This window comes from Colletotrichum tamarilloi, assembly GCF_030869305.1.
Source record: "Colletotrichum tamarilloi strain Tom-12 chromosome Unknown Scaffold_182.1, whole genome shotgun sequence".
NCBI lineage: Eukaryota > Fungi > Ascomycota > Sordariomycetes > Glomerellales > Glomerellaceae > Colletotrichum > Colletotrichum tamarilloi.
In genome coordinates, this window is record NW_026849565.1 from 1 (window position 1) to 23,888 (window position 23,888).

Here is a 23,888-nt window from a genome sequence, read left to right on the forward strand (position 1 = left end):
GGCCGCAATGGTCGGCCGCAATGGTCGGCCGCAATGGTCGGAGGCGGCCTTCCTCAACCGCAGAGGTTCTGAACTTTGATGGCGACGTAGAGGTTTCCGGAGAAAGGGCCAAATGGGCCAATATCTGCTGCTCGTACCAGAGCTCGCAAAGATTCTTTCCATCCTCATCGCTTCCAACATCGCCCAAAGCTGCTCTCCATTCAAACCAAACAAATCCACCAAACAAATCCACCAAACAAATCCACCAAACAAATCCACCAAACAAACCCATCAATACACAAACCACCACCTCGACGAGAACCTACTCTCCCAGCATACAGTCAGCAATCAGTGGGCCAAAGATGCCCGTCGACAAGTCTGCCCCTCTCGGGCTGGGCGCCCTCGGCCAGCTCGACGCTGTGGCCATCGTGGCCAACGTGGGCACGCCCAAGAAGTGGCGAAGATAATTCGTATTTATAAAACTCGTATATTAATAAAGTCCTTAATATCCCTATTAAGCTTTATTTTAACTAAATTAAATTAGCTAAGGGGTTTTTTTAAAAAGCTATTCGTTATAATATTTTTCTTCCCGTTAATATACTTAATTTTAAAATTAAAAAGTTTAATTTAAAAGAGCTAGTGCGTTATTATTATTAATAATAAGTTATTTATAGTATTATTAATCTAAGTAACTAGGACCTAGGCGTCGGTTTTTAATAAGAAATTAATCTTAAATAAATAATTATAAAAACGCTTTAAACTTATTAAAACGCTTCGTATTTCGAGCTTATTAAAATTATAATTAAGCTCTAATTTATATTATATCCCGCTCTTATATTAAGTAATAATATACTTATTATTAATAATCTAACTAAATATACTACCCTATTTTTTAATACTAGTATCTATTATAAAAATAATCCGTTTAGCTTTAGTACTATAGTTTAGTAAAACTAAAATAGGGGTTATAATAATTACCTCTTTAAGTATTTTTATAACCTCGATTTATAATACTCCCTATTTAAAAAATTAGTTCTTATTAAGTAGGGAGTATAACGGAACTATTATAAAAAAAAATTACTTAATTTAATAATAATAAAAAGTAATAATACTAAAAAACGATCTAATTTTTAAAACGTTTAAGTATTTTATTTATTTAAAAATTTTAAAAACTTTAGCTTAATTAAGCTATTTCCTTTTTATTTTATAAAAATAGTTTATAATAACTATAAATAGCTAATATTATTATAACTTTACTTCGGAAACCGTATAGCTAATTAGCTTAATATTAATTAAGACCTAATTAATATTTTAAAAGTACTTATAAATAAATCGCTAGATCCTAAGATAGTTAGTTAGATACTTATTATTATAATAAAATTACGGGCCTTTAATTACGATATTATTAATAAAAATATTATAGTATTTTAAAATTAAGTTATAGAAAATACGGGTTATAATTTAATAGAACTAGGTTACTAAATTTATTATTTTTTATAAGAGGGAATAATATTTATATAGCCTAAGTAGAGTTACGAAGGTTATTAAATCGTAGCTCTTTTTATTTAAAAGAAATTTAATTATAATTAAAAAAGAAATTTAAGAAGGAAATAAGCTAATTTATAATAAATTCCTCTAAGAACTCGTTAGTATTAAGTAGTTATTAAGCGTCCTAAAGGGTAATAATATTAACTTTTATTACTAAGTTAATTAATTAAAAACCGTTATCCTTTTTTATTATTAAAAACTAGGGGTTTTAATACGTAATATAGCTTTTTTTAATAATACCTCGAGTAATATATTTTTAAATTATTTTAAAGGCTTTTAGTAATAGAGCTTTTAGGATAAGAATACCTTTTACTTATTAAGCTTTATAAAGTATTATTTTAATTAATTATAATAGTACGATTATAAGGTCGAAATAGCTATATTTAGAGAAGTTTTATATTAGTATTTTTTTTAATTAAAAAGTATTTATTTAAAGAGATCTTATTTATAAAATAGAAAATAGTTATAATTTTTAAAGATAATTTAAAATCGATCGTTTATTAATTTAAAGCTTAGTTCTATATTAGAGAACTTAGGTATAATAATATCTTTATAAAGGCCCGATTAGTTTTATAGCTTATTTTTAATCTTTTTAAGCTTTTTAAGTTTTTAATAAAGATTATTATTAAGTATTAACCCGTTAGAGGGCGTATTATTAATTAGCTAGACTTTTTAATCTTTTTTTTTATATATTATATTAGTTTTAGTAATACGGGGAATCCTATAAAAGGCTTTTTTAGCTACCTCGTATAATTTTAATACTTTTTATTTTAGTTTTTTAATTTATTATTTAATATATAATTCTTTTTATTAAGAAGTAGGCGTCCTTATTAAAAAACGTAAATCGTTTTAGTTAGCTAATCCGTTTAGCCTATTTTTAACTTTATTCTAAGTAATTATTATTATTCTCCTAATTTATATAATCTAAAGCTAGATTATATAAAGCGTAACTATAGTTATAATTTAGTTAGCTTAGTTTTAATTTAAAATTACTATAATATGCTCGTTTTTTTTTTAATTTAAATTCTAAATAGGGGCTATTAAAACTAGTAATATTCCTAGTTATATTATTAATATTTAGTTTTTTAATTTAAAAACTTCCTTTATATATTACTTAAACTAGGGTAAAATATCCTTTACGTTATAAAACCCGTTCGTTTTAATTATCCTTATTAAGATCCTTAGCTTTGCGTTTTTAATATAAATTAGAGTAGTAATTATTAACTTATTATATTTAAAAAATAGCTTAGTATTTTATATAAATAAGAGACTTAGTAATAATAAATTAGAGGTCTCTTATTCGTTTTTAATAAAAAAATAAGTAGTTATTTTAAACTTACTAATTTATATATTTATAAAATAAAAACTATTAAAAATTATTTAGCTAGTTAGATCGTACTTAAACGTTTATATTTAAAACTTTATTACTATATAAAAAATACTGGCTTTTTTAATATATTATTTTAAAAAAATATTAACTTACGCCCCGGTATTTAAGATTATAATAATTATCGAATTTTTATTATTCTAATTTATATTAAATATTTAGATTTCTAATTATAAATAAGTATTCGAGATTATAAAAATTAGAATTTTAAAAATTAAGTTAATATTTCTAATTTTACTAATTTTAGCTATATAGCTTAGCTTTAAAAAGAGGTTCTTATTATACTTATTAAAAATTTTTTTAATATTTTTTAACTATTATCCGTTTTTTACTAAGTTAACTAAGGACTTTAGAGCTTTTAATAAGATTTTATTAATATTAAAATACCCTTAATTATATATTAAAATTACTATTATTATAATATATTTTAATATAATTTTTTATAAGAGGTTTATAAAAAGTAAATATATTAATTAAGGAAGATACTAAGCTCTTAGCTAAGTAGATTTTAAATTATTAAATCGGACTACTTTAATAAACTATACTTATACTCTTTTTAACTAATTTTATAAATATAATTAAATATATTTATATAATATAACTTAATTTAAACTATTATAATTAAATAGACGTTTATATTATTTATAAAAAAAGACTTTTTAAAAACCGTACTTTAGTAACTAAACTTTATTTTAAAAAGACGTATGGGATTAATAGCTTAAGCTAGTTTTTATAACTTAAGAAGAAAACGGTTTCTTTTTTTAATTAAAAAAGAGAAATTATAAAAATTAATAATAATAACGAGGTTTTTAAGATAGTAAAGAACGTAATTCCTAAATCTATTTCTAAGCCCTAGCTTATTAAAGTTCTAATTAGTACTCCTAATACTAGTACTTAGAAAACTTAAGAGCCTTTTTTTTATAAAACTTAGAAAACGATAATTATAAATTAGCCCTATAACTTTAACTTTAGGGTAAAAGTTAAAAAGTTAATAAAAAAAAAACTCAAAACTCCGATTTTACTATATAAAAAAAAAGAGTAATACGATTAATAATTATATACCTTTTTTTATTTTTAATTATAATAAAAGGGATATTATTTATAAGCTTATAACTATTATACTTTTTATAATATTAAGCTCCCTAAGCTAAAATAATAAAATAAATATCCTTATTAAGAATATACTAATTATAATCCCTAATAATCTAGTAATATTAACTTTAATAATATTAGTAGCGATCCTTAGGTCTTATAATTAGGGGTTAATTAGGATACGTAGTACTTATATTAAATATACAAGTAAGGCCTCGAGAATAAATATTATTTTAATAAATCTTTAGCTTGCTCATTCTATTAACTAGGTTAAAATTAATAATATTATTAATAGCCGCTTAGGTAACCTAAACCTCTATTATTAATTAGTAATATTATTAATAGTTTAAATACCGGTATTAAGTATTATTACGTACTTAAGGAATAAGGGGCTATAATAAGGGCTCGGGTTAACTTTAGCTATTTATAAAAAATAAGCTATACTCCTTTTTATATATAATTATATTAAAAAATCCTATTTTAAACCTTATATATTTTATTAATTTAATAAAGCTATTTAAAATAACCCCGACTTCCTCTACTACTTTTTTTATAATATTAATATAAAACTACTTATATATAGCCTTAATTAAGCTCTTATCAGTTATAATATAGAGGTCTTATTATTTAGTAAAAGTAATTATATTATTAATTTTAATAAATAGTACTTAAATAAAGTTTAGATTAGAAAACGAAATAAGTAATCCCTTAATAACTCTTTTAATTTACTCTTCCTTATTTAAAAAGCGGTTAGTATTCTATTTCCTATACTTTTTTAAAAAAAAATCCTTAGCTTAGGCCTAAAATAATCCTCTAATTATATTTTTAATTAGAGTTTAATAATCTTCTCTTATAATATATATAATAAGTTTACTCTTAAATCGGTCCGGGACCCTACCGATTTCGTACTAATCCTCGAACTTTTTTAAAAAATTTATAATATTATTATTTTTAAAAATTATAATCCCTTTTTAATTAGGGAATAGTATTTTATAAAAGCTTATATTCTTTATTAAATTAAGCTAAAAAATCGTAGGGCCTTTAATTTAAAGCGTAACTATTTAAATCTAAGTAATAATAGTACTTAAAAAAGTATTAATTAAAATATCTATCCTAACTTAAACTATAACTAACTTTTTTTAATTAGATTAGTAAGTAAATTTATTAAAAAGAGTAGCTTTTTTATTATTTAATAATTCTATAGCTTATAGGTCTTAATAAACTATAAAAGCCGGTTTAATAAACGGTCTATTTAAAATAGAAAAGTTAAGTTTATATAATTAAACGTCCTAAAGGGCGCTAATAGTAGTAAAAGTAACGTATTAGTTATTTATATTTACGATCCGAGGTTATTAAAAATATAGTTCGTTAATTTTATTTATAATTTTAATAGTCTTATATTAATCTATATACTCTAAATAAAATTTAAAAAAGGAAAAGAAAAGCCGTTTTAATAATTAAAACGTAGTTATTATCCTAATTAATATAATTTAAACTATTTCTTTTAGTCCTTACTAAGTATATAACTAAAGTTTTAATTAAATATTATATTAGGCTTATAGTAATACTAATTAAAATTATTAATAGGTCTAGTTAAAAACTAGTTTTATAAGCGCCCTTAGTCTAACGCATCCGCATTTTTAAATAAATCTATTATTAAGTCTCTAAGTTATATTAATTAATAAAGAATAGTTTAGTTAAATAACTAGTTATACTTATTAAAACGTTTTATTAGTTCTAATTTTAACTCGTTATTTGTTTTATTATATTATTATAGCGTTTTATATTTAGGCCCGATCCGGTCCTAAATATCTACGTTCTCCTTTACTTTTTATCTCGTTCGCTTCTTAAGGTTTATTATATTCCTTATCTTATTAAATAAAAAGTCTTTTTTTATATATTTTTACTATTATATTTTAATTATTTAGTTACTTTTTTTAAATTAGAGTTTTATTACTTATATTTATCTTAATCGTTATGCCGTTTTCTTTAATTAATTATTTAAAATATGTTTAATTAAATTAGGTTTTTTCTTATTTATTCTCTTATTTAATAAAAAAAGGACTTTTTAAAAAAGAAAATTATTAAAAACGTATAGGGTATAAAAGACTCTTATAATATAATATTTTAAAAAAACTACTAATATTTATAAAAATAATATAAAATACCTCTTTTAATTAAGTTAATATAGCCTTAATTAACGGAGTTATAACTAAAAAAAAAGAATAATATTAATTAAATTAAAAAAGTAAACTTTTTAACTATTTTATATTATTATATTTAAAAATAAATTATTAAAAAGGCTCTAGTTTAATTTTAAAAAAGTATATTTATAATTAAAATAAAAATCCGTATTATTAAACTCTTTATTTTTAATTAGGGCTTTTCTCTTTATATCTTACTCTAATTAGCCCTTTTATAAATATCTATACTTAATTAGTTATAAAAAAGAACTATTAGGACTAATCGCCCTACTTTATTTTAATATTAAACTATATTAATTATTAAAACTACTTAAATAATTAGTTTTTTATTATTACTTTAAGTAACTCTTTTATTAAATAACTTTTTTATAACTAGCCTATAATTAAAAATTAATTAGTTAAATTAGTAAAAGAAAATACCTACGTAGCGACTATTTACCTAATTAATTAGTATAATAAACGAGCTTAATAATATAATATAAAAAAGTACTACGTAATTAAAAAAAAGGATTTTTAAATATAAATATTTTTATTTAGTAATAAAAATAACCTTATAAGAGTTATAAAACTAAAAGATTTATAATATATAAAAAAGTTTATTATTATAAAGATTTTATAAATACAATTATAAACCTATAATTTAAACAACTTTTTTATAGCTTTTTTAATTACTCCTTAAGTATTATTAAAATAGGGTAAGGTAATTAGTCTTAGTAGTTCTTTTTTAAAGCTAATTAAGTATAAGTATTTATAAAAGGGCTAATTAAAGTAAAATATAAAAAGAAAGGCTTTAATTAGAAATAAGGAGTTCGATAGTACGGATTTTTATTTTAATTATATATATACTTTTTTAAAATCGAACTAAAGCTTTTTTAATAATTTATTTTTAAACGTAATAATATAAGACGATTAGAAAGTTTACTTTTCCGATTTAGTTAATATTATTCTTTTCCCTCGGTTATAACTCTATTAATTAAGGCCGTATTAACCTAATTAAAAGAGGTATTTTATATTATTTTTATAAATATTAATAGTTCTTTTAAAGTACTGTACTACGAAAGTCCTTTATACCCTATACGTCTTTATTACTTAAAAATATAATATAAAAAACGGTTTTATAAAAAAAGAGGGGATTTAGAAGTTTTAATAATATTAAGCTAAGAATATTATAAATTTCGGAAATTAATTTAAAAAAAAAGTAGTTACTTTAAAATAGTTTTATAACTTCTTATTAAAATTATAATTAGTTTAAAAAAAAGTTAAAAAAATAAAGATTTAAAAAATAAAAAAAAAATCCTCTAGAGGGTTATTAAAGAACTTCTTTTTTATATTAGCTCTTAATATAAGATTACTAGTTTTAAAAAATTAACTAAGTAATAAAAAGAATTATTAATAAGCGATAATTATTTAATAATAATTAAGTTATAAAAAAAACTATTTAAAAGATATAAAATAGGGTATTAAAAAGTAGTTAAAAAAAAGATTTTTAAAGTAATTAACCTTATTTAGTATAAGTAACGAAGTAATAAGTATTTTTAATAAGTCCTTTAAGTCCTTAATTTTATAAAAAAGAGGGCTTAATTTTACTAACTATATTTAATTACTTATTTAGCTCTTAATAGCCTATTTAGCTCCTTTATAAGCCGCTCGGTATTTATTTTTAACTATTGTTTTAAAATACTACCCTACAAAAAGTAGGTTAAAGAAGGAAGTAATTTAGAAATTATAAAAAGTACGAAGCTTAAGAAGTTAAAAATATATAAAATAGTAAAAATTAATAACTAATAAAGATCCCGAGACTAATTATTATATTTTTTTATAATAATATAAATATTTACTACTATTATTAAAAAAGGAACTATTAAAACCTACTTTTTTATACTAAATAAAAAGAAAGATCTTAATAAGTATAATAGCTAGCGATTTAGAAAGGTAGTAATAATTATTAAAAATAATAAAAACGAGAGTAGTAGCGAGATAATAAGAAGAAGTAAGAATTACCTAAATTTTAATAAATTCGTTAAGTAGTAAAAGTATGGATTTATTATAACTAATACGTAAATTAAATATATTTTTATTAAGATTAAATATATTAATACTTACTAATATAAGTATAAGCTAGAGCACGACCCTTAGTAAGTTAGAGTAAAAAAAAAAAAAAAAAAACTTAATCCTAAATAAAATCCTAATCTTTTATAAATAAATAAATATTAATTTAGATTATTAAGGGACGTAAATATATAAGATCTCGGATTAGCCTAATAATAAATAAATTAATATAATATTAATCTATTTAACTAAAGTTTATAAAAAAAAAGGGGCTATAGGGGTAACCCCTATTTTATAAAATAGTAAATAACTTTAATTACTAACTAAATAAGTAGTTTATAAGTATAAGCCTAGGAATTATAAAAGTAGTTAATAAATTCCTTTATAAATAAGGGGTATTACTAATATAATTATAATTATAAAAACTATATAAAATCTTAATAATAACGATTATAAAAGAGGAATTCGTACTATAAAACTAAGTATAAGTTAATAAAGCGTATAATCGTTTTAATAAATTTAAAAAAAGGGTAAATAACCTAAATTTCTTTTTTATAATTACTAATAGCAATCTATTATTATAAAAAGATATATAAAAATAAAATATAATACTAAACGTATAATAATTAATAATTCTACTTATTTCGATCTATAACTCGTTACTATTATTAATATAAAATTTAATACTAATTAACTAAAAAAAAAAAAAAAAACGACCCAAAGTTATTAATAGTACGTAATAACATAAGGATCGTATATAAATACTAAAAATATAATAATAAATATAAAGTAATTTATAAATTTTAAAAAAATCTTTTTAAAAAAAGATTATATTTTAAAAAAAAGTACGAGGTTTTATAAAAAACCCTAATAGTATTTTACAATTATTATAAAAAAGTTAGGATTAAGGAATATTAATATTATTTAGTAATTAATATCGTATTTATAAATAAAGCTTCTAATTATTATTACGAAGTAATACGTAATCTTAATTAGAATAACTTTTTTAATATTATTAACGTAATCCGAAGCCGCTTTGAGATTTATAATAAGATTTTAGAGCTCCTACTTAAGTTATAAGTAATTTTTTTAATATTTATAGTTAGGATAATAGAGGGTAAATTATATATAAAAATCCTTAAAGAGCTTATTAATTAAATTAATAAGTTAGTAAAAACCTAGCTAAATAAGGGGATTAATAAGTAAAAAGTTAAATATTTCTATACTATAGTTTAATACGTATTAAAAATAAAAATAACCCTATACTAAGTACTTTAAAACTATAAAACGCTCTATTTAAAACTAAAATCTAGCTTTAATATTAAAATAAAAATACTATACTAAACCTATTTTTAAATATACGACGGCCCTTATTAATAATATTAAATTAACCGGATATATAATAAAAAAAAAAGAGATTAAGTATAGTAATTATTAATAAAGAGGCTTAGATTCGTTAAATAAGTAGAGATTTAATTTATAAATAAAGTAATAAAAAAAGTAATACTTTATTTATAAAAAGGATAAATATTAATTAAGTAACTATTCTAAAAAGGAGCGTACTAAATTATATAAATAATATAAAAAATTAAAGGTAATAAATAGTAAAACTAGCTTTTGTTAGTTTAGCTAATTCCTTATTATATATAAGAGTAGATCTAGGGGTATAAAACTTAATAATAATAATTAAAATAGTAACTTAGAGTATCCGCCCCCTATACAAAATTTAGAAAATAAAAAAGATCTCGCCCCCTATATTAACGAATTAAATTATAATAAAATTAATAATATTAACTACTCTTTTTTTACCCTATTAGTTTTTAGAAAATATACGAGGCTAAATAAATAAAAAGTAATAAAAGCCTTAAATAAGTAAGCTTTTATTTATAAATAATAAAAAAAGGTTCTTTAAATAATAGATTTAGAAATAAATAAAAGGATAAATTTAATAATATAGAATTTTATTCCCTTAATATTTAAAGAGAAAATATTATTTTTATTAATATTAAAAAAAAAAGATAGTACTAAGTAATTCTAGGGGTAACTAGAGGGGTCCTTTTTATATTACTTAAATTATTTAAATACTAAGCTCGTATAAGTATTTTATATAAGTAAAAAGTACGGCCTAGATAAGTTTTATAAAATTATCTTAAATACTAGGGTATTATAATAGTTAATAAAAAGAAAAAAGTAATTCTAAGCGCTATAAAAAATCGTATTAATAATACTTAATACGTTAATAATAAGTATTATAAAAATTAGCTTTGGCCTAAGTAAAGAAATCGTTACTCTAAGTATAATAAAAATAAAAACGTACTTCGGAATAATAACTTTCTATATTTTATTTATTAATACCCTATTTTTCTTATATTTAAAAAATATAAATTAACTAAGTATTATATTTAATAATACGAGGAATAGAATTTTTAATAATAAGTATTTTAAAACGGTTAAACGATAATAGGGGTATACGTTTATAAAGCTTATTAATAATACGAAATTAATTAATTACTTAATAAAAAATAAGCTTAAATGATTATATTAAAAATTCGAGTACTTATTAGTTACGAGGCTATATAGCTTTTTAAAATAATTAAGTAATAATAATATCGAAATAGGGGTACTAAAGTAGTTAATAAAAATATATTATTAATACTAAATAAATACGTAAAGCTTATATAAGTTTAAATTTAAATTACGTAATAAGCTTAACTTTAATTAGGAAATCGTCGTTAATATTTTCTATTTAAATAGTTAACCGGTGTTATATATAATTAACGAGGCTATATTATTTTAAATAAGGTAATTCTTTTAGGATTTATAAATAAAAATAGTATAAGTAGTTTTATAAAAAAGCTAAATTAATATATATTAAGGACCGCTAAATAGTATTAAAACCGATATTAATACGAGTTTTAAGTTAATAAAATTTAAAGAAAATATAATAGTTTATAATATATAACTAAAGGTCGTACTTGTAAAAACGTATTATAGTATTAAAAAAGTAAAAAGAGTATATTAATAATTAAAAAAGGTATTTAGGATTATTAAAAAAGAAAATCCTAATTCTATTAATAACGAATATTTCTAAACGGTACTTAAGTATTATAACGATATTATAAGGCTTAATAAGCTTATATTAATATTATTAATATTTAGAGTATACTTAAGAATAACCCTAGCCTCGCTATTATTATTAAATATAAACTAACGAGCCTAAGTAATTAAAAAAGTAATATAAGTACTATATAAAATAAGTATAAAAAAGTAAGTTAACGAGGTAATTACTACGTATAATAAGCTTAATATAGGGGCTAATTTAAATATATTTTTTAAATTCGGATATATAAGTTTAGTATAAAAGTACTTAGTAATAAGCTAGATTATATAAATTAATTTTTATTAATAAGTAGTCTTATATAATTATAAGAGATCGTAACTAGCTACTTAAAATATTAATTATTATAATTAGATTATATTATATAAATCTTATTAAAGTAATTTTTAATTTATAAAAAGAAAAAAGGCTAAGGGAAATAGTATAACCCGTAGTAAAAGTATAAGAAATTATCCTTAATAAAATTATTATAATAGTACTAATAAATAATAAAAAAAAGGAAATTATTAAAAGGGTATTAATACTATTAATAAGACGTTATAAAAGATTATAATAGTAAGCCTTAACGTAGTAGTTTATTATTAATAACGAGGTATTTAATACTTTTTATATAATAAAAAAGAAAGCCGATTTTAAGTTAATAATTAAATTATATAAAGAAAGTATTATTATAACTATTAAAAAGTTATATAAGGGATTAGATCTTATTAAAATAAATACTTTACGTAATCGAGGGGTCTATTAATTTATTTTTTATAACCCTAAAAAATATAAAAATCTCTATATATTTAAATTATAAATAATATATAAAATTAAAAAAAAAAGAACACCCTAACCGTATAAAAAATCTAAATATATAATTTAGAAGTATAATAATATTAAAAAAGCGACGCTATTTATATAATTACTTATAATATAATACTATAACTAATAATTAATAATAGTACTAATAGTATTATTATAAAAGAAGGGATACGAGATTTAGAGCTATAATATTACTTAGGCTTATACTTAATTAGCTATAGGGCTTATAAAGAAAATCCTAGCTTACTTACTAAAAGAAATAGTTAATAAGTACTTAGAAAGTACGATTATTAAAGTACTTAAACTACTATATAGGCTCGTAAAATCGGGTATTTATTAATAAGCTATATATTACGATTTTTATATTAATTAATTATTAATAGTTATATTTATATATAACCCGTACTTATTAGTCTCTAAGTACGAAAGTAAATAATTTAGAATTATTAGGATATAGACCGATAATATATTAGGCCTATTTAATATTAATTTTATAAAAAAAGAGAATAAAAAGCTTTAGAAAGCGGGCTTTATAACTAAGCTAAAAAAGGTCCTTATAATAAATAACTTATTAATATTTAATAGTAAAATTTTTATAATTAAAGGGGAAACTATTATTTTTTAATAAAAGGGGTAAGGTAAAAAGATTACCCTTATTAATTTAAATATAATAAATATTAAAAAGTAATATAAAACTAAGCTCGTATAAAGGGTATATATTATAAATATATATTAACCTGAAATAATTTTTAATTATATTAAAGTAGTATAAGTTATAAATCTAACTAAATAAAATGTCGAAGTACTTAATAAGTAGTTTAAGTAATAATAAGTAAATCTTAATCGAGGCCTTATTTATTACTTAATTAACCTTATTATTAATAAGCTCTATATCTTTATTAATAAGTTATTTATAAATAATAACGACTTTATTTTATAATTAGAGTATATTATTATCCTAGTTAATAAGAGTATAAGTAAGAGCGAATTTATTATATATAATAATATAATTTATTATTTATTAATTAAAAATAAATAAATAATAAAAAGTATATTAGTATTAAAAGTTTATAATATAATTAATAGTATTAACCTCGCTTATACGATTTTTATAATACTAAAGAGGATTATTAATTAACTTAACTTTTTATTAATCTTAACGGTTATTTATATTAATTTTTATTTGCTATATAAATACCTTATTAAATTAGGAATAATAAAAGAAAAGAGGTTTATAATTAATATTATAACCCTTAAGTAATTATATAAAAAGCACGAGATCCTTAAGATTTATTAAATTAATAATAATAATAACTTTATTAATATTTTTATAAAAATAGTATTTAATAAGGGGTTAAAGTAATTCGTAAATAATAAAAAAGTTAATATATAAATAGAGGGATAGGTTATATAAAAGGAGTAAAAAAAAAAAAAAAAGGGGACGATTTAATAAATAAGCCCGAAGTTAAATTATATTTCTAATTATAATAAGTAAATTAATAAAAAAAAAAAAAGTTAGTTTTAAATTAGAAATTTAATTTAATTATAGTATATAGCTAACTATATAGGGGCTAATTAGGGGCCTTATTTATAATTATCGTAGCTAGCTTAACTTATAATTAAAACCTCCTTTTTATACTTATATAAAAGTTAATATAGTTTAATTAATCTCTTCGTTAACTTACGGTTCGAACTAACTCCCTTATAATAGGGATACTAATACTTTCTTCTTATTACCCGGCCTGCCTTACCCAAGCAGAATTGAGTTAGTATGATGCCTAACTCGAGCCGAAGTCTCTCCCCGCCGCCGCCGTAGCAACTAATCTCCACAAATTCGAGTTAACCTCAAAATGGGTTGGGTCATGAGAGCCGGTCCTCCTTATTCTTTGTGACCCCTTCATTATGTCATCCATCCAACCTGTCCAACAAACAACCCCGCGTCCACGAGTAGGAACCCCCTCATTAGCAATCGGCTTCGCTCCTCCTGCGTAAATTGTCCGTTTGCCAACTTTGGGCCCTAGGTGCTGTCCTTCTTCACGATCACTGCCTGAGCGAAAGCTTGCATCATCGAGGATGGGGTTGAACGTGGTGTTGTTGGCCCAGGCACTAGGCGCGTTTGCAGCGTTCTACGTTGCCAAATTTGTTGTCCGGCTGGTCCAAGTCAGGTCGAGAGTTCGGGCCGTCTCAAAAGATCATGGAGTGGTATGTAGTCAATCTGGAAAGCTCATGCGCTCCGAGTACTTGTCTTGATGTGGATCAACCCAGCTGACTGATGATGCGCTACAGGATGTTCTTCCGCACTCGTTCATCTTTGGCCACCTTTTGCTTGTTGGCAAATTGATGGCAAAGCAACCTCCGGGACTCAATGGCCAAGTGCTCCCGCTTTTACTGTTGAGAGAATACCCAGACCTCTGCAAGAAAGGGCTGGTCTACGTAGACACCTGGCCCATCGGCCCGCCCATGATTGCCGTCTTTCACCCAAAGATTGCAGATCAATTCACACAGGAGCGTTCGCTGCCAAAACATTCCATGATGAAAGAGGAGTTCCACCCACTGACGGGGTGCGATGATCTTGTCAACATGGAGGGCCAGACGTGGAAGACATGGCGGGCCGTGTTTAACCCAGGATTCTCAGCTCGGAACATCCTCTCATTAGTCCCTGCAATGGTTGAAGAAGCATTAGTTCTCAAAAAGTCTTTCGAGGCTCTTGCTGACTCGGGAGCAACTGTTGCTCTGGAGGACGGTGTTATGAAGGCCACTGTAGACGTCATCGGCAGAGCGGTTCTGTGAGTCCCTCCACTCGCCCCCATGAGGGGTTTCGATTCGAGAGCTTTCTCGGAAATTTGCTTCAGCTGACTGTCTCTGTCCTAGGGGGACTCGCCTCAATGCACAAACAACAAACTCTCCCGTTTTCAGAGCTCTGCAGAAGCAGATTGGCTTGCTGATCCCAGACAATAGCCCGCCTAATCTCCTCAAGTCTATCAATCCCTTGCGGCCGTTTCAGATGCTTTACTACAACTACGTCATGAAGCGCGAGATCGTTCCGCATATCGAGCGACAGCTCAAAGAAAACATATCAGAAAGAAGCAACAGCAATGGTCCCAAAACCGTCAACAGTCTAGCAATAACTTCCTACATCAAAGAGGTGTCCGCGGCTGGCTCCAAAGCCGAAGCGAAGCTCGACTCTCAATTCATCGACATTGCCGTTTCTCAGCTCAAGATATTTCTACTTGCAGGTCATGATACCACGGCTAGTGCTCTCTGCTTTGCCTGGTATCTTATGAGCAAGTATCCCGCTATTCTCGAGAAGGTGCGGTCCGAACATGAGGAAGTCCTTGGGAGCGATGCAAGCGCCGCAGCATCTCGGATTGTCGAGAACCCCGCGTTGCTGAACCATCTTCCCTATACCAACGCCGTGCTGAAAGAAACGCTCCGCCTCTACCCACCAGTCGGGACGGTACGACAGGGAGCTCCCGATGTGTTTATCACCGACCCGGAAACAGGCGAGCGATTCCCCACCGACGGGTTCATGATGTTCGTGGCATCGCAAGCGATGCACAGATGGGGCACGCTTTGGCCAGAACCTGACACAGTCATTCCTGAGAGATGGCTAGTCAAGGAGGGCGATCCTCTTCACCCAGTGAAGAGTGCATTCCGACCCTTTGAGCTGGGTCCTAGAAATTGTATTGGCCAGGAGCTGGCTTTCGTTGAGATGCGACTCATCTTGGCGTTGACTGTGAGAGAGCTTGAAGTTGTGCCGCAATTTCCCGAGGACGCGCCAGAGGTTTTTGGGGAGAAAGGTTTCCAGTGGATGACAGGAACACAGATCACCGCTCATCCTAAGGAAGGGATGCCAGCTAAGATCGTTAGGAGGTAACAGGTTCTTGGGTTTGTTTCAAATCCTTCTTCGAGGGAATCGATGAACGTGTCCAATCAGTTCGTACTTCCACGAGCTTGTCTTTATCAGCAGGAAAGGGTGGCAGTTAGCACCTTACGTGTGATACTCACAACCAGTTCAAGAAATAACTAAACGCCCTGGACGCCCCCGCTTTGTAACACTCAAGACGTGAGAATAAGCTTTGGTGGTAAAGACATTCTATGAGAGATTCCATTTCGGGAAGAGACATCGCTAGTGCTGACGCTCGGCACCCATGTCTTTGCTCAGACAGCTGTGCTGAATAGACGGGAAATCTGTTGGTATCCGTATCACAGGATAATTGGTTCGAACCGTGGGTTGACGAAGAGGTCAATTTAACTTTATGATCTTCTGCATAGGTGTAAAAAGGAAGTTCCAACCGTAGGTTGGGCAGGCCGCGGTAATCGTAAGTAGGGGCCGTAATTGGCCCCTGCGCGGGCACGCTTACGTCGAGGTCGAATTGGACTTCCAATCCGACAAAATCGTCGCATTTTGGATCAACAGCGAATCAAACTGTATCTTACTTCTAAAGCCGGAAAAATTGAGTTGACAACACAAGTTGGCAAACACAAGTTGACAAACATAAGTGGCCTTTGTCATTCCTTGTCGTATCCGAGCGAAAGATCAACCCATTGGGCAGACCGTTTCTTGAGCCGTGTATTGCTGTTCGCGGACACCCTGATTTCTTCTCACTCATCCATTACCGATGGTGAAGAGAGAAGACGACGCGCTTTGCGTCAAATCATTAGCCTTTCATTTACTCCAAAGCTACAAGCGAAAAGCCTTCGCTGCCCCAATGTGCACATGCGGCTTGCGGATGCGGCACGCTGTGCCAAGTCGGCACAGTGCCTTTGCTTATCACAGCTTTGCGTGGGTCCCTAAAATATCGCGAGAGTCCTCTTTCTCGGTGAAAGATCGTTGTCGGCTCCGAAACCCTGCTCCCAAGGTCTTGGCTTTTTTGGGTTACGACGGGTCAATGCGACCTCGACAGCTTGATCCAAAAAGGTCTCATAGCTAAGCCTACAGACAAGAGATGGCTGACAGAACTCTGCCCCGGCTTTAATACAACCACAGACCAAGCCGGAGGGAGACTTCACGATATAAGCCTCGAATTAAACTATGTCCACTCAAGTTCCAACTCAATTCCTTATGTCCGCAAAGAAAGCTCATTCAAAATTACAGCACACCCTGGAATTTTGGAGTCACTTGCTGCATCGGGCCTGAAGTCCATTCGGGGATAGCTCCATCAGCCGTCGGGGATCCCACTCGGTTGCATCTACCGGCAAAACACCCCGCCTTGTTGTGCAGGTTTAGCTGTCAGCGCTAATAAAGATTCTCTCTTTTATTCGTTAAATCGAGGGCAATCTTTAATATGAACCTGTCAGGTCCCGGGGCCGTCCAACGCCGCCCTCGGGAACCGCTCCTTACCCGCTGTGGGCTGGGTGGGTGAAGACAGCCTTGTTTGCCTTTTACATCGTCCAATTCCTACGATTCCTTGTTGTCTAGCGTATATTGATAATGTGGGACATATCGCTCAAGAAACTTGAGATGCTTGGTTCGCTTCCTTGGCTACATGTAACTGCACATGCCCTTCCATGCGGAAATGCTCTGGTGATTGTTTCCGGCAGCACCACCTCTGTTCTGTGCGTGATAGCATATCTAATCATTACCAAGCATGGATATTTGATGCACGCAAGTCTACTTGAAATGATGTATCACGAAACTTGGCCCGACGTGCATGCATATCACTCTTGAGCATCAGGCGAACCGGGCAAGACTTTAGCAGGAGGGTATAGCCCGAGCGGCGTAAGTCTCATTTGGTTGCTAGCGGGGGCGAGCTGAGCATTGCAACCTAAACTAGGTTAATAGATTGAGTCGCATTCTCGAAAGCAGCCTGCACCTTGGCAGCACTAGGACTTGAGCCTGGGCCAAAGGGAGGCAAGAGATGGAGCCGAAAGATGAGCATGGGGAGGAGGGGAAAGTCGGGGCTCCAAGACCTCACGCTGTGTATAGAAGCCAGACCCCGGTCAGTTCTGATGATTATAAATGAGGTCTTCTGACCGTTGGCGTCTGGTGAATGAGGCGTTACTCAAGGTCATCCGGCCTCTTCAAGGACTAGTTGTCGCCATGGTTCAATTTTCAACAATCTTGCTCAGCCTGGCGGCAGTCACCCAAGGCGTCTTCGCCGCCGAGCTGGTGCCCCGTAGGTGGCAAGGGAAGCAGTATGGCTGCAAATGCTACTTTGGCGATACATGCTGGCCCAAGTCTAATGACTGGAACCAGCTCAATACGACGGTCGAAGGAAACTTGCATGCTCACATCCCTCCCGAAGCTGTCTGCCACAACACCTTCAACGGCACCCTCGGCACAATCCAAACATACGATGCAGCAAAGTGTGCTGAGCTTACTGCTATCTACTCGGATGAGCAATGGTCGTAGGTCAACTCCGTTTATCGTGTTCGCTGTCACATGGAAAGCAGAGAACTGAAGAGCTGATTCTCGTCCAAGAACGGATCAACTGGGTCTTAACCTGTGGAAGTACTTCACCAACGCAACATGTCAACCTACCGAAAACCCCGAAGAGCCTTGTACGCTAGGCAACTATGGTGTCTATGTTATTGGGGCGACCAAGAAGGAACACATCAAAGCCGGTATCGATTTTGCCAGGGACAACAACCTCCGCCTCATCATCCGCAACACGGGCCACGACTTCATCGGACGTAGTACCGGTTGGGGCGCCCTCATCATCAACACTCATAGTTTCCAGGACATCACTTTTACCGGGCAATGGACCGGTCCCGGTGACTACTCCGGCAGCGCTGTCACGCTCGGCGCCGGAGTCCAAGGCCGCGCCCTGCTGAGGGCAGCCAATGCCCAAGATCCTCCCGTCGTCGTCGTCACCGGTGAGTGCCCCACCGTAGGCGTCGCCGGAGGTCTCGTTGCCGGAGGAGGCCACGGCCCTCTGACGACACTGCACGGCATGACTGCCGACAACGCACTCGAGTTCGAGGCCATCACCGCCGAAGGCGAGTACGTCACCGCCAACGCTGACAAGAATCCTGATCTCTTCTACGGCCTCAAGGGCGGCGGGCCTTCTTCGTACGCCGTCGTGACATCAGTGACGTTCCGGACGTACCCCGAGGAAAAGGCAGCCGGGGGGGTTTTGTATATCAACGGAACCAGCGGAGTCAACGAGACAACTTTCTGGGAGGGAATTCGCGTGTTCCACAAATGGTCTAACCATTTCGTCGACAGTGGTTTGTACGTTTACTGGGAGCTGGGTCCGATGATGCTCAATGTGCAACCGTTTGTGGCGTTTGGGAAGACGCAAGGGGAACTCGATGCAATCATCAAGCCTATGCTTGACGAGCTCAAGGCCAGCAACGTCCCCTTTGAGTCTTCCACCAAAGGCTTCGGCTCATTCTTCGCCCTTTACACGGATCTTTTCCACGACGAACAAGCTGGCACCAACGCCTTGACTGGCGGTTGGATGTTCAGCCACACTGATGTTGAGAAGCGGAACGACCAGATCGTTGATGCTTTCAGGACTGTTGCCACTCCCCGAGAAGGCCTATCTGGTTTCATGGTGGGACATTTGTGAGTACCTTGCCTTGACTTTCGCCCCTGAAGTATTAAGTCTAACATTAGACAGTTGGAATGCTGGCCATGCATGGCCGGTGGCAAACAGTGCGACACATCCAGCCTTCAGAAACGCGACCAACTTCATCATCAGTGTCATGCCGGTACCCATTGGCGCCAGTCTTGAACAGAAGGCTGACCTGCAAGACGTCTTGACCAACATTCAGGATGAGGCCTTGAGACAGGCTGGTCCTGATGGATGTACCTACGTCAACGAGGTGAGTTCTGCTGAATTTGGTCATAGTAGGAGGAAGATTGACTGACCATGTTATCAGGCTGATCCCTTCCAACCTAATTGGCAAGACGCTTTCTGGGGCCCGGTCTACCCTACGCTGCTTGAGTTGCGTAAGAAGTGGGACCCCAACGGCATCTTTTACGCTGTTGCAACTCCTGGTACAGAAGACTGGGAAGAGATTGAGTACAACACGAGACTTTGCAAGAAGCTGTAGAATAGAAGAATTGTGAGATTTGGTTCCTACCTCTAGTCTCCCCTTAGGTACAACATACACGAACCATCATATATGAATTGTTTCATTATCTGAGCAAATGACTACGAAGTGAAACTCAGGATATGAGTTTTTGCCGTCAGCAAAATCTCAGGTTATTGTATCAAACGTATACCAAAGACAACCTGACACGATGTGAAATTATTTGGCGCTATTCAACGAGCTCACTTATAGTCTTCGTTATCTTTTTAATTGGTTGAACCTTGATACACGTGTATCGATAATGCTTGAGCACGAAAGCAGTCATTGTAGAAGAGATAAACAGACTGATTTCAGTAATTAGACAGTAAGTGTCGACAGAGTTACGTCCTAGGCGATTACAAGTAATACGCCGCACAGGGAACAACAGCGTACGCTTCATGAGTTTGGTAATCCCCTCCGAGAGATTTCTATAGCAGGCAGGCAATCATCCCACTTCTTCGTCTAAGTCACAAACACTTGTGCCCAGTCGAGTCATAACACCAAGAACTAAATACGTTAAAGGAAGGCTCAAATGATGCTCGTCCGCAATGAATGAATCCAAGGTATGAGGTGTTGCCACTTTCCAGGCTATCAGCATCATAAGTATCCTAGGGTGGCAGAGTCTTTGATTTCTATTCTGACGGCTCGTCTACAGTGAATCTATTCTGGCATCCATGTGAACCAGATGTTTTCCCCGAGCATACGCAATCAAGGTTTGGCCAACTCACGATCTATCACCTTCGTTCCGGACTGGTTGGTACCGGAAGATGCCGCCGCATCCTAGTGACAATTTCCAGATACTCATCATTATTTTCAGAGGTGATGACGTTATGGCGGATGAAGAAGTCGAGCATGACCAGAACGCAGTTGGGCTTGAATTGCTCACCCAGCATGGCATCCTTGACCTGGTCAATCGACATCAGCTTGAAACCGGAAACCTCATCATCGCCCGGCTGAGGCTCGATCGACTCAGGCAGCTCAAGATCGTAGACGTAGAGAACAGTCGGGAAAAATGTTCCCCTTTGCTTGTTCAAGCTGCAGTACGTCACAGCTCCGACAGCTCGAGCATTCTCCTTAACAAAGTCAGCAGGCAGCGACGCCTCCTCCGTCGCCTCGGCGATGATGCAGTCAAAGGGCGAGTCCTCGGCCTTGACGCCGCCCGCGACAGTGGTATCAAGTAGGTTCGGGAAGGTGAAGAGGTGTGCGCTCCGCCTCGGTACCCAGATCTTCATCCCTTCGCTTGTTTTGACATAGGCCGTCATGTGTGCCCCGCGCGACGAGATGCCGAACAGAGGTGCTGGAAATCGCTCAATCGAGACAAAGTGGTTCGCGCCGATAATTTTGAAATGCTCGCTGTGGAGCTTGTTCAGTGAGGGGAATGAATCAGACGCGATTGCGGCGTCGACGACGCGCTGGAAGGCAGCTGTGCATGCCATGCCAATGTCCTCGTCATCTTTGACCGTGGAGTTGAGCAACTGCACTACACGCTCAGCGTGGTCGATACGGAAATCTAGGGTCCACGGAAGACGCTCTACAGTGCTTTGAACCATGAAGCCATGTGGCCTAGAATCATTAGGTAGAAAGAGCCTGTAGAGAGTATTGAAGTCAAAGCTCAGCGGGACACTGGAAGGCAGTTAGAAATCCAACCGATTCAAAAGGGAGATTTTGGTGATTGAGCTACTCAACTTGTCGACTTTATTGATCAGAGGCAAATAGCTTTGAGGGCTACGAGGTTCTTGGCCTTGGGAACTCATCATTGGAGAGACTCAATGGAGGCAGGTCTACAAAGTTGTATGATTGTTGCGGTGGGTTCAATTCTACTTAGTTGATCAAATGACAGTGAAATCACGGCTTCAAGTGAGAGGATTATTGGTCTGAACCCCACCTTCAACGCATGAGTTAATGGGCTTAGTCAACCTCCCTCTTTTCTCCAGCCGCAGTGGAGGCGGGGCTTAGCCACACATCATTCTGGCATGCTGAAGACCAAGTGAAATAAAACTGGGCTCCACGGAAGCGGTCTCTCATTAACAAGCATCACAATCTCATCTTCCAGTCATGAGCAGAGGAAAAGATGCTGGAGTCTCAGTAAATGTTTTATTATCATTATTGAGTGAAAGCCCTCGGGCGATGTGCAGAACCGTTGATATACGTGTGCAAGAAAACGTAACAAAATTTGTCGTGCGCCGTGTTTGCTGCCAAAGGTACCAGCACCAAGGAGGCCGTGGACCAGATACCATACGGATTCTTACGACCTTCCTCACTTCATTTCGAGAGCAAGATGTCCCAAACTTCGGGATGCCAACCAGAAGAGTAGATACGTCAATGAGCTTCTCAATCCTATAGCTTGAAAGTTTCTCTTGCATTAAATTGCCCATTCTACCTTGGCCAGGTGCGTGAGGGCCGAAGCGTAAGGTTGCGTGGTCGAGGCCTGTTGCTCCTCGGAATTGATGCCGGCAGTAGGCATTCCTTCTATGAGCGTTCTTATTGCTGCTTGTCGTTTCGATGGAATCGAAGGTGTAGCTCCGAGTGTTTGTCTTAGATGTGTACGGGCGATGATAACGAGAGAAGGAGACACTCGGGTTCAGGTAGCGAATGACGGACTGTGAGGCTGTTCTTGGAATGCTTAGAGGGCAACTCCGGAGTATCTGGGAAATTGATAAGAACACTAGAGGAAGATTCTTTTGGGCTGGCTCTCTGACAGACAGACCCTAGACGTGGTCAGAATACTCTCTGCATGTGTTCTGAGGGGTTTTCGAAATCTGATCTAGTCTGGTCGTATTGTTCTTCTCTCGCCTGGATGAGCTGCGGCGGTGCTGTAGCATGTTTCTTCTGAGGTCGTACTTAACATCTTTTCGACCGGTCAATCTTAGGTCCCTGAGGTGTTCATCCCGTATGCGAGAAATGCGAGAACGGAGGCTTGCACCTGAAGAACCGTCGCGTGTTTCTACGATTGTAGCTGCGATCTTGCTCCGTATCTGCTCGCTGTTTCCGCCGATGAGTTTCGCCATGGTATCGTGTCTTGTTCTGGACATTGCTGGGACTAATAAGTAGGTATTTCATCTTGAGATACCTAAGGCTAGGTCAATGTCGCCTCAATACCTCATCGCGGAAGGATGTTCCAGCTTTTTGCTTTTCGTACTGACCGGCAGTTGTCCCCCGCTTCCCACCCTAGAAGACTACAAATGTCTTCCAATCCCTCCAACATGCTGCATTTCTTTTCTTCTCTTCATCTTGTTGCGCATCTCCTGTCGGAACTCTTCGACAGGCACGCGTCGTGTGTCGCATGTTGTTCAAGAAAGCGTGGGCATACCGGACATGGCGGCTCTTTCTATAACCCCGCCAAGCTTCGAAGAGGGAAGGGATCAAGGAATGATGGATCAAGAAGAAGTGGGAGGGTGGGTGTTCGGCCTTTTGTAGAAAATCAATTTGATTCTATCAAGGTCATCTGCAAACTCTTTGATGGTGCCATTCGTTGTCTCAACGCTCGAATTGTTAAAGATTTCAGTGATGTTATCAAGGTTGATGTGAAGACTCGCGCGGCCGACGGGTACCGTGACGCCTAGATGAAGGAAAACTACTACTCATTTTGATACCCAGATTGTGAGACAGATTCCAGTGCCATCTTTGCATTGTCTGACCGAAAGTCAGACTGGCCTCCATAGCATCGTCTTAGGAAAAGCCATAA

General features: G+C 32.6%; 4 protein-coding genes across 4 annotated transcripts; 3 read left to right on the forward strand and 1 right to left on the reverse strand.

Annotated features, from left to right (window-relative positions):
- Window positions 1–20: 20 nt before the first annotated feature.
- Window positions 21–446, forward strand: CTAM01_15855 (uncharacterized protein; the record flags this gene model as incomplete). The annotated part of the gene is made up of 1 exon (XM_060531849.1): window positions 21–446. One exon carries the CDS (start codon window positions 21–23, stop codon window positions 444–446), a length of 426 nt encoding a protein of 141 aa, XP_060373555.1.
- Window positions 447–14,254: 13,808 nt separating this feature from the next.
- CTAM01_15856 (uncharacterized protein) lies at window positions 14,255–16,058 on the forward strand (the record flags this gene model as incomplete). The annotated part of the gene is made up of 3 exons (XM_060531850.1): window positions 14,255–14,383; window positions 14,468–14,967; window positions 15,053–16,058. 3 exons carry the CDS (start codon window positions 14,255–14,257, stop codon window positions 16,056–16,058), a joined length of 1,635 nt encoding a protein of 544 aa, XP_060373556.1.
- A 2,166-nt stretch (window positions 16,059–18,224) lies between these two features.
- Window positions 18,225–20,185, forward strand: CTAM01_15857 (isoamyl alcohol oxidase; the record flags this gene model as incomplete). Its single annotated transcript, XM_060531851.1, has 4 exons — window positions 18,225–18,532; window positions 18,606–19,694; window positions 19,750–19,954; window positions 20,012–20,185. 4 exons carry the CDS (start codon window positions 18,225–18,227, stop codon window positions 20,183–20,185), a joined length of 1,776 nt encoding a protein of 591 aa, XP_060373557.1.
- A 752-nt stretch (window positions 20,186–20,937) lies between these two features.
- CTAM01_15858 (NUDIX domain-containing protein) lies at window positions 20,938–21,753 on the reverse strand (the record flags this gene model as incomplete). The annotated part of the gene is made up of 1 exon (XM_060531852.1): window positions 20,938–21,753. The coding sequence occupies one exon, from the start codon at window positions 21,751–21,753 to the stop codon at window positions 20,938–20,940; it is 816 nt and encodes a 271-aa protein (XP_060373558.1).
- Between the last annotated feature and the right edge of the window lie 2,135 nt (window positions 21,754–23,888).